The sequence below is a fragment of the Chiloscyllium plagiosum genome, unplaced genomic scaffold, assembly GCF_037043375.1.
Source record: "Chiloscyllium plagiosum isolate Xiang-an unplaced genomic scaffold, Cpla_swu_hap1 HiC_scaffold_6, whole genome shotgun sequence".
Classification (NCBI taxonomy): Eukaryota; Metazoa; Chordata; class Chondrichthyes; order Orectolobiformes; family Hemiscylliidae; genus Chiloscyllium; species Chiloscyllium plagiosum.
Window position 1 is genome coordinate 69586723 of NW_028270144.1, and position 14526 is coordinate 69601248.

The 14526-nt window shown below is 39.9% G+C and overlaps 1 protein-coding gene across 4 annotated transcripts in view; it reads left to right on the forward strand.

Annotated features, from left to right (window-relative positions):
• The first annotated feature begins 157 nt into the window (after positions 1-157).
• Positions 158-14526, forward strand: part of gab2 (GRB2-associated binding protein 2) — a 317736-nt gene continuing 303367 nt past the window's right edge. For 2 of the 4 annotated variants that reach the window (XM_087988083.1, XM_043691670.2), the window contains exon 1: positions 215-376. Coding sequence is in view for 2 of the 4 variants with exons in the window: in XM_043691671.2 (XP_043547606.1) it covers positions 305-376 (72 nt within the window). In the remaining 2 variants the exon portion in view is untranslated. Of the gene's footprint in view, positions 377-14526 lie in introns of all 4 variants that reach the window. The other 2 variants (XM_043691671.2, XM_087988084.1) reach the window with 2 other exon arrangements.

A 14526-nucleotide genomic window follows, 5' to 3' on the forward strand; every position in this document is an offset into this window, starting at 1 on the left:
GGGAGTGTTTCATTTGGCCGTCATTAAAGGTGCCGTTCGCCTTTAAGAGCGGCTGAAGGCGGGGCGCAGAGCGGAGTGGAGCTCCTCGAAACAACAAGCTCTGCTCGCTACTTCCTACATGAGCCCGGCAGCTGGAGCAGCCACTGCGGGGCTTGCAGTGACTGTTGGAGCTTGCGGTTACAATTTACCAAAATATCCACTGGCTCCCCTTTGTAGGACAGCGCGAAACTTAAGAAGGGGAAAGCCGTTAACCTGTCACTGAATGTGACTGCATGGTGTCCTTGTAAGATTGGCATTGGGCAAGATGAGCGGAGGAGAGATCGTTTGCTGTGGATGGTTAAGAAAATCTCCACCAGAAAAGAAGTTGAGACGATATGTAAGTAAGAATGGTGCATTGTCATAGGTTTCTAAACAGTGGCAGTTTCAAAACACCAACGCTTCAGCGGCAGGTGTCCTCGCCCTTTCATGTTTGGAGAATGGCAGCCGATCCAACAACTTTAATAAAACATTTTTATTTCTGCCGCAATGGTGTTTAGGAGAGAGCTGCATACTGTTAACAGCAGATAACGCAACATGCGTCTGTTTTAGATCCTAAGCAAAACATGAATTAGCTTTTATATGTAAACAAATTAGAAACACATGCAAGTTGAATTTCTCACGAATTGCAATTTCACGAAAGTAAATATTATGAGAACAGTTACATGCGTGTTAGATTGACAAATTTCATTGAAGGGTGTTAATATATAAAATCCCTTGACGACTCTAACGTGGACTTGGTGTCAACTGATAATTTAGACCTTGTAACGCTGTTCCATTGGGACAATACTTTATCTGGGGTTAAATGTGATGATACCGCTGGAAGCTAGGGCGTTTTTATTTTAGATGCTTGTAGCCTCCAGTTGATGCAGATCTCCGATGTGTTTGGGTATTGATAGTCATTGTAGTGAAATTGAAAATGATAGTTGGTGCTTATGCCTGTCAGCTAAATTCGTTTCTGAACTCATACGTCTAAACTCAGGACCGTTATCCAGGAAATTAGAAGAATATTGTACTGACATTATTTTTCGTTTCGATCATTTCAAAGTACTATTGCCAATGCCTGTGCCATGACAGTTTATTTCTGCATCTGGGTTATATTAAATGTCTTGCAATTCTTCCACTGTTTCATCGTGATGTTAGGATTTGTTTGGGCTGCAGTTTATTTATTTTGTTTCTGATCCTGTCTCCCACGCCAATACTTCCTAGATGGATTGCTTTTTTGTGTGTGTAATGTGACCTCCTGCCTAACCTTCAACTTTGCTTTGGCGCTCCTACCTCCCCCCGCCCCACGGAATTCTAGTGGATATTATCAGCTCCACTCACCACTCTCCTTTGTCCCAACGGCAGGCTTTCTTTATACGTGTGTAACTCAAACACCACTCTGCTGCTTCCGTGGCCAGAACGAAACAGAAGGCTGACGTCAAATGCACGACTGAAACCATCTCCACGGTCGTATCGAATTTCAAATAAATGTGCAGATACTGAACGTGGACTATTTCAAAATGATCATGACCCGGGCAGAGTTGTGGTGCCAAGCACTACCACACAGTGGCAGAATGTGGGGTTGAACGTCAGGCTGTGTTTACAAATCTGCCATGCTATTATACATACCCAGTAGAACTTGGGCTATCCTCCCCAGCGGGGCTGGTCTAAGACCTAAAGGAGTCAACCCGGTTATTCTGGCAAACTGATGGTTATTTATGGAGCAACCTGGGCAGAGAAGTGACAGGAAGTCACTTTTTTGGGGGGAGTGAGACTAGGTATAATAGATCCAGAAATGGGGGAAAGTTTAAATGTGTTGTTTCAAGAACAGGTTCAGCTTTTGTCAAAGTTGGTCAAGGAAGGTATAGAGTGTAAACTCGGAAGTAACAGAGTGTGTGTATATCAAAAGCTGTTCTGTTAAAAGTAAATAAATGCACCACATAATCACTTACAGTTTGTCTTTGAGCTATGCAATATGGTAGCTCACTTGATTTTTTTTCAGTTTCACAATATTTGCCATTGAGTCTAAAGCAGTAGTTTGTTTGCAGCTTAATTCCCAGAAGTAGGATTTTCCTGTTAATCTATTGTGACCTTGCATCATTGATATACCATTTTAGCACTTATTCTGGCACCATTCAGTATTCCATTATTTGTCTTGCATCTTAATCAATTATTTCTATGTCCTATCATAAGATGATTTTGATGAGATCATCCTTAATTGTAATGTGATCACTGGGTGCACTCAGAAGATTGCCACCGACTTCTGCTAATTATAGCTTCTGTTTCCAGAACTTTTAAAATAAAAATAGCAGCTAATGGATTTTTTTTTACAGTTTATCTGAGTCCGAAAATGTATTTAAACACTCCATGTTGTTTTTATTGTGACAAGGAGATACGCATAAGATAGAAACACGGCAGAAGCTGAAATGGTTTCTTCTGTTATGTACCATTTTCCTTAATTGTCCTGGAAAAGATAGAGGTGAGCCACCATCATGAATTTGCTATAGACCATCTATTGTAGGACTACCCACAATACTGTTAAGAAGGGACTTTCCAGGTTTTTGACTCCGGGACAGTGAAGAAACAATGATTATAATTCCCCATGTCAGAATGATATATGGTTTGGAGGGGAACTTGTAATTTGTAATCTTCCTGTATATTTGCTGGCCTTGATTATCAAAGATGGTAGAGGTTGTAGGTTTGAAAAGTGCTGTTGGAGAAGCCTTGTAAGTTATTTCAGTGCATCTTGTTAATGATACACAGTGCTGCCATTGTGCATTGGTGGTGGAAAGAATGCATGTTGAAGTGGTAGTTGGGGATGCCAAAAAATGGGTTTCATTGTCCTGTGTGGTGTTCAGCCTATTGTGAAGTTGGGGCTGCAATCATCCAGATAAGTTAGAAGTATACCATAACACACCTGTCTAGGTTTTGCAGAGTTCAGGAGATGAATTATTTGCTAATAGGTTTCAAGTCTTTGACCTGCTCTTGTACCCTCAGTATTTATATGACCACTTCAGTTTCTGATCAATACTAAGTCCCAAGGATGTTGGTAATGGGGGTTTCAGCAATGGTAATGCCCTGGTAATATCAAAGGACAATGGTTAGATTCTCTCTTATTGGCTGTGGTCATTACTTGGCACCAATGCAGATGTTAATTGTAACTTATCTACCCAAGCCAGATGTCTTGCTGTAAATGGACATGGTCTGCTTTAGTATTTGATACAGATTGGTGCTGAACATGGGCTGACATTTCTTGCTTGCAAACGTGAACTAGATTTGCTTATGTATCAGTGGAATCTATTTTTTTTCCTGTATTGAGATAAGTTGTACAATCGGTATGGTAAGGCCCACTCATCAAGGAGTCTGGTTATTTTGCAACTTCTTTTTAACACTGGACAGTTGGGTAAGTTGTTCTTGTTGACTTGGGGTCTATCATCGGTACAAGACTGATTCAACATGCCAAGGTGCAAAACAGTTGCATTATGGAAGGGTTTTTTGAAGAATGAGTTGTGGTCCAGAATCATTTAATTTGTTTAAATTGTTACAGTTATTAACATTTGTTTTAGTTGATGATTATGTTGTTACTATTTCCACTTTAAAGTGAGAATGTCAGGAGTTGGAGTTACTGAAATCAACCAATATCTTCAGGTGGAAGGGCTGTGCAGTAAAATTGCCCTTTGTCTTTTGCATTAAATATCTCTTTCTCTTGCACTTTTCAATCTTCTAACTCTCAAAAATAATCAAATATGCATAAGCCATTACATTGCTATTACATTAGCTTCTGAAGTTCGGAATAATGTAACTGCAGAATTGTACCAGTGAGGAATTGTATACCAATTAATTATCTTTGACTCAAATAATTTAATTTTCTAACTTGATGATTCTGCAGTCCTTTGCATTGTGAAAAAAGCTAAAAATGCTTTGTGATGCAATATCATCTTAAATGGTTGAGTTCTTGTGTAATTACCTTAAGTAACTTCATTCTTCGGGCAAATCATCCATTCTACTTCATTGTATTGCTTTTTTTATTTAAAAAATTCTAGATTGTATTATTTTGCAAAAATGTTATTGCAAACCTGCATCTTGGGATTACTATGGTTTTGGAACTGCTTTGTTAACCTTTGATTATTTATGAATCAATATGTCTTTGCACATCAGAACATGATTTGCATCTTTTACATCTGGCACTTGTAGTTTCCTATTTCATTGTAAAATACAGCAACTAATTCCTTTTTAACAATTGTAATAGGTAACTTCGTAAAATCTCCAATCTTATGATTGATTTTCATGTATTTGGAAAGGCAAGAACTGATTAGGGATAGTCAACATGGCTTTGTGTGTGGGAAATCATGTCTCACAAACTTGATTGAATTTCTTGAAGAAGTAACCAAGAGGATTGATGAGGGCAGAGTTATATGGACTTCAGTAAAGCGTTCAACAAGGTTCCCCCTGGGAGACCGGTTAGCAAGGTTAGATCTCATGAAATGCAGGGAGAACAAGCCATTTGGATACGGAACTAGCTCGAAAGTAGAAGATAGAAGGTGGTGTTGGAGGCCTGTAACAAGTGGAGTGCCACAAGGATCAGTGCTGGCTCCACTACTTTTCATCATTTATATAAATGTTTTGGCTATGAACATAGGAGGTGTAGTTAGTAGTTTGCAAAAAATTGGAAGTGTAGTGGACAATGAAGAAGGTTACCTCAAACTGCAACGGGATCTTGATCAGATGGGCCAATGGGCTGAGGAGTGGCAGATAGAGTTTAACTTCAATAAATGCAAGATGCTACATTTTGGGAAATCAAACCTTAGCAGGACTTATACACTTAACGGGAAGGTCCTAGGGAGTGCAGGTTCATAGCTCCTTGAAAGTAGAGTTGCAGGTAGATAGGATAGTGAAGAAGGTGTTTGGTATGCTTTCCTTTATTGGCCGGAGCATTGAGTACAGGAATTGGGAGGTCATGTCGTGGCTGTACAGGACATTGGTTAGGCCAATTTTGGAATATTGTAGATTAATCCTTGTTCCGAAGTGCTGCCTTAATTACTTCAATCGTTATTTGGTAATATAGAGTGGTCCCAACAGTAAAACATCATGTCATATTTTTTCTTCTTCTTTTGCTAGTACTAGTTCTGTATAAATCAAAACTTCTCTGACTCAAAATGGAGAAGACTAAAATGACCTCTTTTGAGATTCTTCTGCAAAATCAACTCTCACTTGTCAATAATTCCTGTTCACATCTCAGTTGCAAAATCTGACTCAACCACATTCCTTTGGAAGTGATGATGTCCTGTTGGGCACTATGTTTTATATCCGTTCACTTCTGCATAGTGATCACTTGCTGGCACTCAACATTACATGCTTCAGACTCTACAGGATAATTATACCTGTCTTTCATCACCTTTCAGTATTTTGTGTTTTCTTTATTTTCTCATTCTTCCACTGTATCAGCCAACATGACCTTAAATTTGTCCACACTTCTGCTGTATATGTTGTTTCACAGTTAGCTCTAGAATTATGTCACAAAATCTCACCACCTTTATAGAGTCATAGAGATGTACAGCATGGAAACAGACCCTTCGATCCAACTCATCCATGCCGACCAGATATCCCAACTCAATCTCGTCCCACCTGCCAGCACCCGGCCTAAATCCCTCCAGACCCTTCCTATTCATATACCCATCCCAATGCCTCTTAAATGTTGCAATTGTACCAGCCTCCACCACATCCTCTGGCAGCTCATTCCATACATGTACCACCCTCTGCGTGATAAAGTTGCCCCTTAGGTCTCTTTTATATCTTTCCCCTCTCACCCTAAACCTATGCCCTCTTGTTCTGGACTCCCCGACCCCAGGGAAAAGACTCTGTCTATTTATCCTATCCATGCCCCTCATAATTTTGTAAACCTCTATAAGGTCACCTCTCAGCCTCCGACGCTCCAGGGAAAACAGCCCCAGCCTGTTCAGCCTCTCCCTGTAGCTCAGATCCTCCAACCCTGGCAACATCCTTGTAAATCTTTTCTGAACCCTTTCAAGTTTCACAACATTTTTCCGATAGGAAGGAGGCCAGAATTGCACGCAATATTCCAACAGTGGCCTAACCAATGTTCTGTACAGCCACAACATGACCTCCCAACTCCTGTACTCAATATTCTGACCAATAATGGAAAGCATACCAAACGCCTTTTTCACTATCCTATCTACCTGAGACTCCACTTTAAAGGACCTATGAACATGCACTCCAAGGTCTCTTTATTCAGCAACACTCCCTAGGACCTTACCATTAAGTGCATAAGTCCTGCTTAGATTTGCTTTTCCAAAATGCAGCACCTCACATTTATCTGCATTAAACTCCATCTGCCACTTCTCAGCCCATTGGCCAATCTGGTCAAGATCCTGTTGTAATCTGAGGTAACTCTCTTCGCTGCCCTTCTAGAATAACGGCACAACATTTGTACCCTCCAGTCTTCCGAGATGTCACCCGTGGCTAACAATGATACAAAAATATCAGCCAGGCCCACCTTTCTATTCCATTATATAAAACAAAATTAAAATCCATCTCTCACCAAGTGACTTAGTCACTTCACTTCTTTTTTGACTGTATTATTCTTTCTATGATCACATTCACGTACTTTGGGATATTAAATGTTTGATAAAAGTGCAATGTAAAGGAGAAAACAGACTTGCATTTACCTTATATGACCACAGGATGTCCTAAATTGTATTATTGTTGTGATGTGGAAACACTGCTGGCAATTTACATACAGTAAGCTCCTACAAAAGCTTAATGATAATGACCAGGGTAACCTGTTTTGTGACATTGATTTTATATGTTGGCATAGATACTAGGGATAACTTCTCTGTTCTTCTTAATAGTAACAAAATATATTTTGCAGCCTTATTGAAGGGCAGAAGCTGTCTCAGTTTAGAATCACAATCAAAAGGTGACACTCCTTCATTAATACACTAAAGTGTCAGGTTTATGCTTGGCTCTTGTGCTCAAGGCTTCTCGAGTGAAACTTGAACACAATCATTTGACCTGGCTAACAGGGTTACCATCAAGGCAAGTTGTAAAGTTACAAGCATTTGTTTTCAGAGACCTCACTGACCTGTCTCACCCTTCTATTTCTCTATAGTCTTATCCTACCCACTGCAATCGATTTTGTTTTGTATATCTAAGTGTCCCAAGATATTACTTCCTCTGGTTTTCATGTCATTTGACCTGATGTTGAAACTCCTTCTCTCTGACCAGAATTCTGGTTAACTAATCCGACCCCACCTATCTTCCCAATTATTTACTTATTTATTGTATGTTACCCTGTTTTTTTTTCTACATCTACTTGGGTTTTTGAACATTAAGAATATCCTTAAAAACCTAAATTATTTTATGCAGAAGTGACAAGTTTTTCCAGTGGGATTGCAATCCTGTTTGTAAACATGTGCTGATGTGGTTAAGACCTACTGAACTTGTCAAACGTACACAGATCAGTCTTTACTGGATATATCTATTAATTCCAGTCAACTCTATGTTATCAGTCAAGAAGTTGTTGCACGAAAAATAAATAACTTGTAATTATTGCAGTAATAAATCTCCAGATCACTGTTAATCTTGAACTTTTGCTTCTAGTTTGAGACCATCTGACCACTTCCAAATATCTTTGCTTTATTATCAGGGAGCCAGTGCTTCCCTATAGAAATTAGTCAAAAGGTTTTTCTTAGCTTCCAATGCTGCCTTTGGTTGTGTTTGTTATTTACTCCATTGTTTCCTGAACATATTTTTTTTAATTACTTAAACAATTTTTTTTTTCTCTATATTGCACTTGAGAGGATACAGAATAAATTCACCAGGGTGTTGCCTGGGCTGGAGCAATTCGGCTACGAAGAGAGACTAGGTAGACTGGGGTTGTTTCTCTCCAAGAAAAGAAGGCTATGGCGATCTGATTGGCATGTATAATGTTCTGAGAGGCATTTACTGGGTAGGTAAGGAAAAACTGTGCCCCTGATAGAGGACTCAATATCCACAGCTTTAAGGTAAGGAGCAGGAGGTTTAGAGGGGATTTGAGGAAAAGATTTTTCATTCAGAAGGTTGTGGGTAAGTGCTTGAAAGAGTGGTAGAAGCAGAAACCCTCAAGAAGTTTAGAAGATTTAAGATGAAAATTTGAAATGTCATGGCATACAAGGCTATGGGCCAATGACATTAAAATTGATGGAAGTTTGGTGACTGATGTGGACTCAATAGATCTCTTTCTATGCTGTAAAACAGTGACTCTATCTTTTTGCAGCTTGTTATTGTATAGGCACACAAAAACTTTTCATTTTCCATAGGTTTCTTTAATATGATAATTGTCTGAAGATATTTTAACTTAAATTTTGGGTAATCTGGGCTCTTCCTTCACTTTAATTCATATCAAAATACAAAAAAAAGCAGTATATGCACCAGACCTGATAGAATGAAAATTTATTCTCATGGGTTTTATCTAATTTGGTATAAGTGAAGACATGAGGATGAAGATTTGTTTCCTACATGCTTCTACATGAACACCATCTGAGAATAACGTTTTGTTTTAGATTCACCTTTGTGAATCTAACTCCTTCAATTTTTTTTTAAGAATTATTTTATTCCAGTTTTTAGGAAGCACCTTTTAACATAGATGATTCTTGGGCATCAGCAGTCACTTATGTAACTAAAGCTGAATGAAAATTGGAAATCCGTGACACTATAGATGAAATATACCTCGTGGAGAAATTGATTACTTGAAGCATGTTTTATAGAGTGTAGACCAGAGGAGTGGGTTGTTTCATCTTACATGTAGCTCAGCAGTCAGGTGTAGTGAATGGGGAATCTTATTCTGCCATTAACACTAGTGGAGAATAATTAACTGGAGTTTGATTCAGATAAGAGTATGGGACTAGGCAGTATTATTAAATTAGACCCAGATGGATGATTACAAGGGAGAATCTCATGTGATGTTGATTATGTGACATGGCCCATTGTTAATCTACTGTTTATCCAAGAGCTGGACATCAGAGCAAGCCATTTGGTGACTTGAACCACAGGAGCAGGAAAACCTTTACCCTTTTACCATCTCTGAATTTTGGAATGTCCAAATGTATTACCTTCCTAGCATTGACAGTCTACCTCTGTTTGAGTGCTTTGGTTTTTAGCATCTGTATAAAGTTTGTTTAATAATAGAGCCTCTTTCCTCCAGACCTCCTTGGGTTATTGGATAGCCACCGAAACTGCAAGTCCCCTATAGTCTCCTATCTCATCAAGAAATCATCAGCCAAGTTGATAAGAGTTCCATTTGATACCTGAGGCATGCACAGTGCCGGCAGTGTGCACAATTTTCCAGGTGTACTGCAAACATTCATCAAAGCACCTTCATCAGCACTTTCCAAGCCCATGGCCTGTAAAATTTGGAAGGACAAAGGCAGCAAAAGCTCAGGAACCTTGCATGTTTTCCTTCAAAACATGAATCATTCTTTTTCACCGTCACTGAATCAAAATCCTGGAACTCTCCTTCGCTTGCTCCCCCACTGTTATTTTTCCCAACACCACATGGACTAAAACAGTTCAAGATGACTGGTCATTGACCAAGCTTTGTTTATAATGTGTTTCCTGTAAGGACTCCATTGCATTCTCCCAGTTTCTCCGTATTTGCATCTGTTCCGATCTTCTAGAGGGGTTCTTCTAGCATGTTTTCCTTTTTCTTCAACTGAGGACATTCAACACCTCTAACCAAAATCCATCATTGACCAAGTCCTGGTTGATTTCATAGAATCCCTACAGTGTGAAAACAGGCCATTCGGCCCATCAAGTCCACACTGACCCTCCGCAGAGCATCCCACCCCCTACTTCTACATTCCCCATGGCTAACCACACCTAGCCTGCACACTATGGTTAATTTAGCATGGCCAATTGACCTAATCTGCACATCTTTGAACTGAGAGGAAACCAGAGCACCTGGCGGAAGCCCACACAGACACTGAGAACGTGCAAACTTCACACAGCCAGTTGCTCAAGGCTAGAATTGAACCCGGGTCTCTGGAGCTGTAAGGCAGCAGCACTAACCACTGAGCCACCGTGCTGCCCTATTTCCTATCCTTCTGCCCTCAACCATTACCTACCCAGAGCAAATAAGGTTCCTCCTGTCCACCACATCAGCATCTGCATTCAAAGGATCGTTCTCCAACTTTTCCACCATCAGCAACAGGATGCCACAACCAAACAAATCTTTCCCTTCCCTCCCTCGCTGGGATTTCACAAAGATGATTCCCTCCACTATACCTAGTCCACTCCTCTGTCACTCCTAATTCTACCTCAATAACTCCCCAGCCCCATACATGCTATTACAAAAGATGTAACACTTTCCCTTTTCTTTTCCCTCTCCTCCAAGCCTGCAGACACTTTGTAGCAACAGTTTACTTGTACTTTCAATCTAATTTACTTCAATCAGTGCTCACAGTGTGGTCTCCTTGCTTTTCAGAACATCTCCGCCATATGTAAATAAAAATAATGCCCCAATTGCTTGCCATTTCGATACACCATCCTGCTGTCATGTTACCATTTTTGCATTAGGCCAACTGCAGTTCTCTAATGCAAGTGGGAGGACTAGCAACATTATTGTTCACTTCTTAACGTTTACAAATTTCAGGACACAATATTGAGTTTGACAACTTCACAACATGAAAACACTCTTCCAATTTGATTACACCTATTTTTCCCCCATTAACCTCTCAAAGTTCCTGCATGAGTTTGCTGTCAGGAGAGTTGACTTATTTTCTATCATTCATGCCTATAACTATTCTCCATCTATGTTGCTCTCCAATGACCAATAATACTCCCTTTACCTGTTGCTCTGTGAATCCTCACTATCTATATTTACTCATCCTGATTGATGGTAAACCCATTCTTGGTGCACATATAGTGTCTCAAGCTTTACAGAATTCATTCAATTTTCATCGTAAGTACAAAAGAGATGATACTTTATAAATGCAGTAGTTTTCAGCCTCGCCGTTTTTGGGGTGCCAGTTGGCTGAAGTAGTTTATATGCTTTCAATCATCACTATTGTCCTTTAAATTACTAAAGCTCAGGCCTCATTAACCTTTGCTATCACTATCCCGTGTGCATGTTCAAAGTCATGTATTGAACTCTAATTGGCTTATTAGTGCATGAAAAGCTCATGGTCATGGTTTTTGGATTGGCAAGTTAGCCTATGCCTAACTTCTGAATGCTTTTTTAATAGTCATCCTATTGACATCACTTCCCACTGTTTCCTTTTATTCTTCAAAATGCTAATCACTCTCCTTTTAACAACTTGTTCCTCTCGGCTCGCTAGTTTGATCAATCTTTTCACAATCACTGAAATGTTACAGCACAAAAGAAGCCATTTTGGCCTGTTGTGCCTACGAATGAGCATCATTACAGAGTGCTGGCACCTGTTTCCCCAGCCCCTTACTGATTATTTTTTAACAAATAATCATCCAATTCCCCCTTGAATGCCACAACTGGACCTACTTAGACCACATTTCCAGGCAATACATTCCATGTCCAAACTACTCACTGTATTGGGAAAGTTTTTTTTTGCAATTCTCTCTAGTTGCTTTTACAGATCATTTTTAAAGAAATGCCTTCTTGCACTGGTTTCTTTTTATGAGTCGGAACAGTTTCTTCTGATCCACTCTATCGAACACTCCTCTGACTTTGTAAACCTCTATCAAGTCTACTCTAGCCACCTTTATCTCTGAGGAGAGCAGTTCAAAATTCTTCATTCCCCCACATAGTTGAAGTTCCTCAGCCCTGGAACCATTCTAGCAAATGGCTTGTTCATACTCTCCGCTGTGTTTGCATCTTTCCTATAATGTAGAGTTCTGGATGCCACAAGTGGTTCAGCTCAGGTCTAATAAGTGACCCTGTTACTAAAGCTGAGGATACTTGTGCTTTACATATTGACCGCTCTAAACTCATTCCCGTTGAAGGGCTTATGCTGGAAACATCGATTCTCCTGCTTCTCGGACGCTGCCTGATCTGCTGTGCTTTTCCAGCAAAGCCGACTAGACTCTGACCGCCAGCATCTGCAGTCCTCACTTTCTCCTAGCTGATCTCTGTAACTGTCCTGCCACTTTGAATCATCTGTGCACTTATCCACCCAGGTCCCTCTGCTCCTTAGGACTGTACCCTCTATTTTAGATTATCTTTGTGTTCTTCCTAGCGAAATGCATCACCTCATGCTTCTCTGCACTGAACCTCATCTGCCACTGATCTGCCCACACTACCAATTGGTCTATATCATTCTCGAGTTCTATACTGTCCTCCTCACAGTTTACTATTCTTAGATGTTTTGCGTCATCTGCAAATTTAGAAATTGCCCCTTCATATCAAGATCTAGTTTTTCTTTCAGGTAATGCAAGAGTCCCAATACTGAACCTTCTTCCAGCCTGAAAAATATCCATTGACCATTACTATCTCTTTCCTATAACTCAGCCAATTTTGTATCTATGTTGCTACTGAGCCTTTTATTCCATGACCTGTAACTTTCCACAAGTCTATTGTGTCAAATCTTTTCCAAGATTGTGAACAATGAACAATTTGTCTCCTTAAAGAATGTATTGTCACTTCTTAGTGATTAACTATATCATTCCAAATGATTCATCTGGACAATCAAAATAACGATAAAACTCATGATGGAACCTAACTCCAATGTAATGTGTACACATGGACACACCCATAGACTTGTTACATACTTTTGTTACAAACTAAACCATTTAAAAACATTAGCTTGAGCCATATACCAACATATGCTACCTTCATTTTTTCTTTCCTACAGTGTTTCAGCTAACCACAGTCAAATAAAATATAAATTTTGAATTGATTTTAAAGCATCACCAATGTTTGTTTAATCATGCAATACATTATTTCTTTTTGTCAACACCAAAGCTTTCTTAAAAACTTGATAAACTCTTTCTTTTTACGTCAGAGCTTTTTGAAAGTTCATTTTGACTTGACTGACAAATCTGATATGTGACAGAGTTACAACCTTAATGAAGTTGTGTTAATTCAGTTTAACGAGAACTCAGGAACATCAGGCCAAGGGTCAGCCTGTCCAAATTGTCTTGGAAACATTGCAACATTCATTGCATCATTTTGTTGCTTCATTCTCACAACTCACATTTCCACCTTGTTTGGTGGCTTTCTCAAACTTTGAAATATTACAGTTTGTCTTTATATCCCACTTGTTAATATAGATTTTGAACAACTGGGACTCCTAGCACTAATCCCAGAAGGGGTACCACCCAATTGTTCCACATTGCCAAATTGTGTCCTCCACATTTGGTGTTAAGTGAGTTCGGACTGTGTAAGATGCCAAGAATGAAAAGGATGAGGGTAAGGCCAGTCAGCATGATTTTAAGGCTGTTCACTCATCTGTGGGAGATTGGTATTGGAAACTGCAGCAAAGACAACCATGGAGACATTTCTTTTGCTAGTCACAGTGTCATACAACACAGAAACCGCTCTTTGTCCAACTAGTCCATGACAGCCATAATCCCAAACTAAACTAATCCCACCTCCTGTGCATGGCCGATATCCCTCCAAATATTTCTTATTTATGGTCTTCCCTAAATGTCTTTTGAATATTGTAACTCTACCCGCATCCACCACTTCCTCTGGAAGTTCATTCCTCACACAAACCACACTCTATTTTACAAAAGAAAATGCCCTATATCTTTTTTTCAAAAAGTCTTTCAAAAATATAGCTCCTGGTCTTGAAATCCCCCATGTCTAAGGAAAAGACACCTGCCATTCACTTTCTGTGCCCCTCATGATGTTGCAAACCTCGGGTCAGCCCTCAACCTGCTATGCTCCAGTGCAAAAAGTCACAGCCTCTCCTTGTAACTCAAACCTCCATTCCTAGCAACATTCCAGAGAGTGGTGGGTGTATGGAATGCTCTGCCCCAGAAGGCTGTGGAGGCCAAGTCTCTGGATACTTTCAAGAAAGAGTTGGATAGAGCTCTTAAGGATAGTGGAATCAAGCATTATGGGGATAAGGCAGGAACAGGATACTGATTAAGGATGATCAGCCATGATCATAATGAATGGTGGTGCTGGCTCGAAGGGCAGAATGGCCTACTCCTGCACCTATTGTCTATTGTCCTATTAAATCTTATCTGAACTCTCTCCAGCTTAATATAGTGTTATTGATTTTCTATATGTGATGTATACAACTCCCAAAGAAGGTTCCATAACATTTACGTGGCTAACTAATATAATTTATCTCTCCTAGTCCTTAACCTCACATCAGGACATGGGTCAAACACACTGAATCAAGCACTGACCCTGCAAAGTCCATCAGTATCTAGGGCAGCATAGTGGCTCAGTGGTTAGCACTGCTGCCTCGCAGTGCCAGGGACCCGGGTTAGATTCCAGCCTCCATGTGAGTGTGCAAACTCCACTCAGGCATTTTCCCTGTGCCTGTGTGGGTTTCCTTTTGACTTGGCTGACTTTGAGCTGTG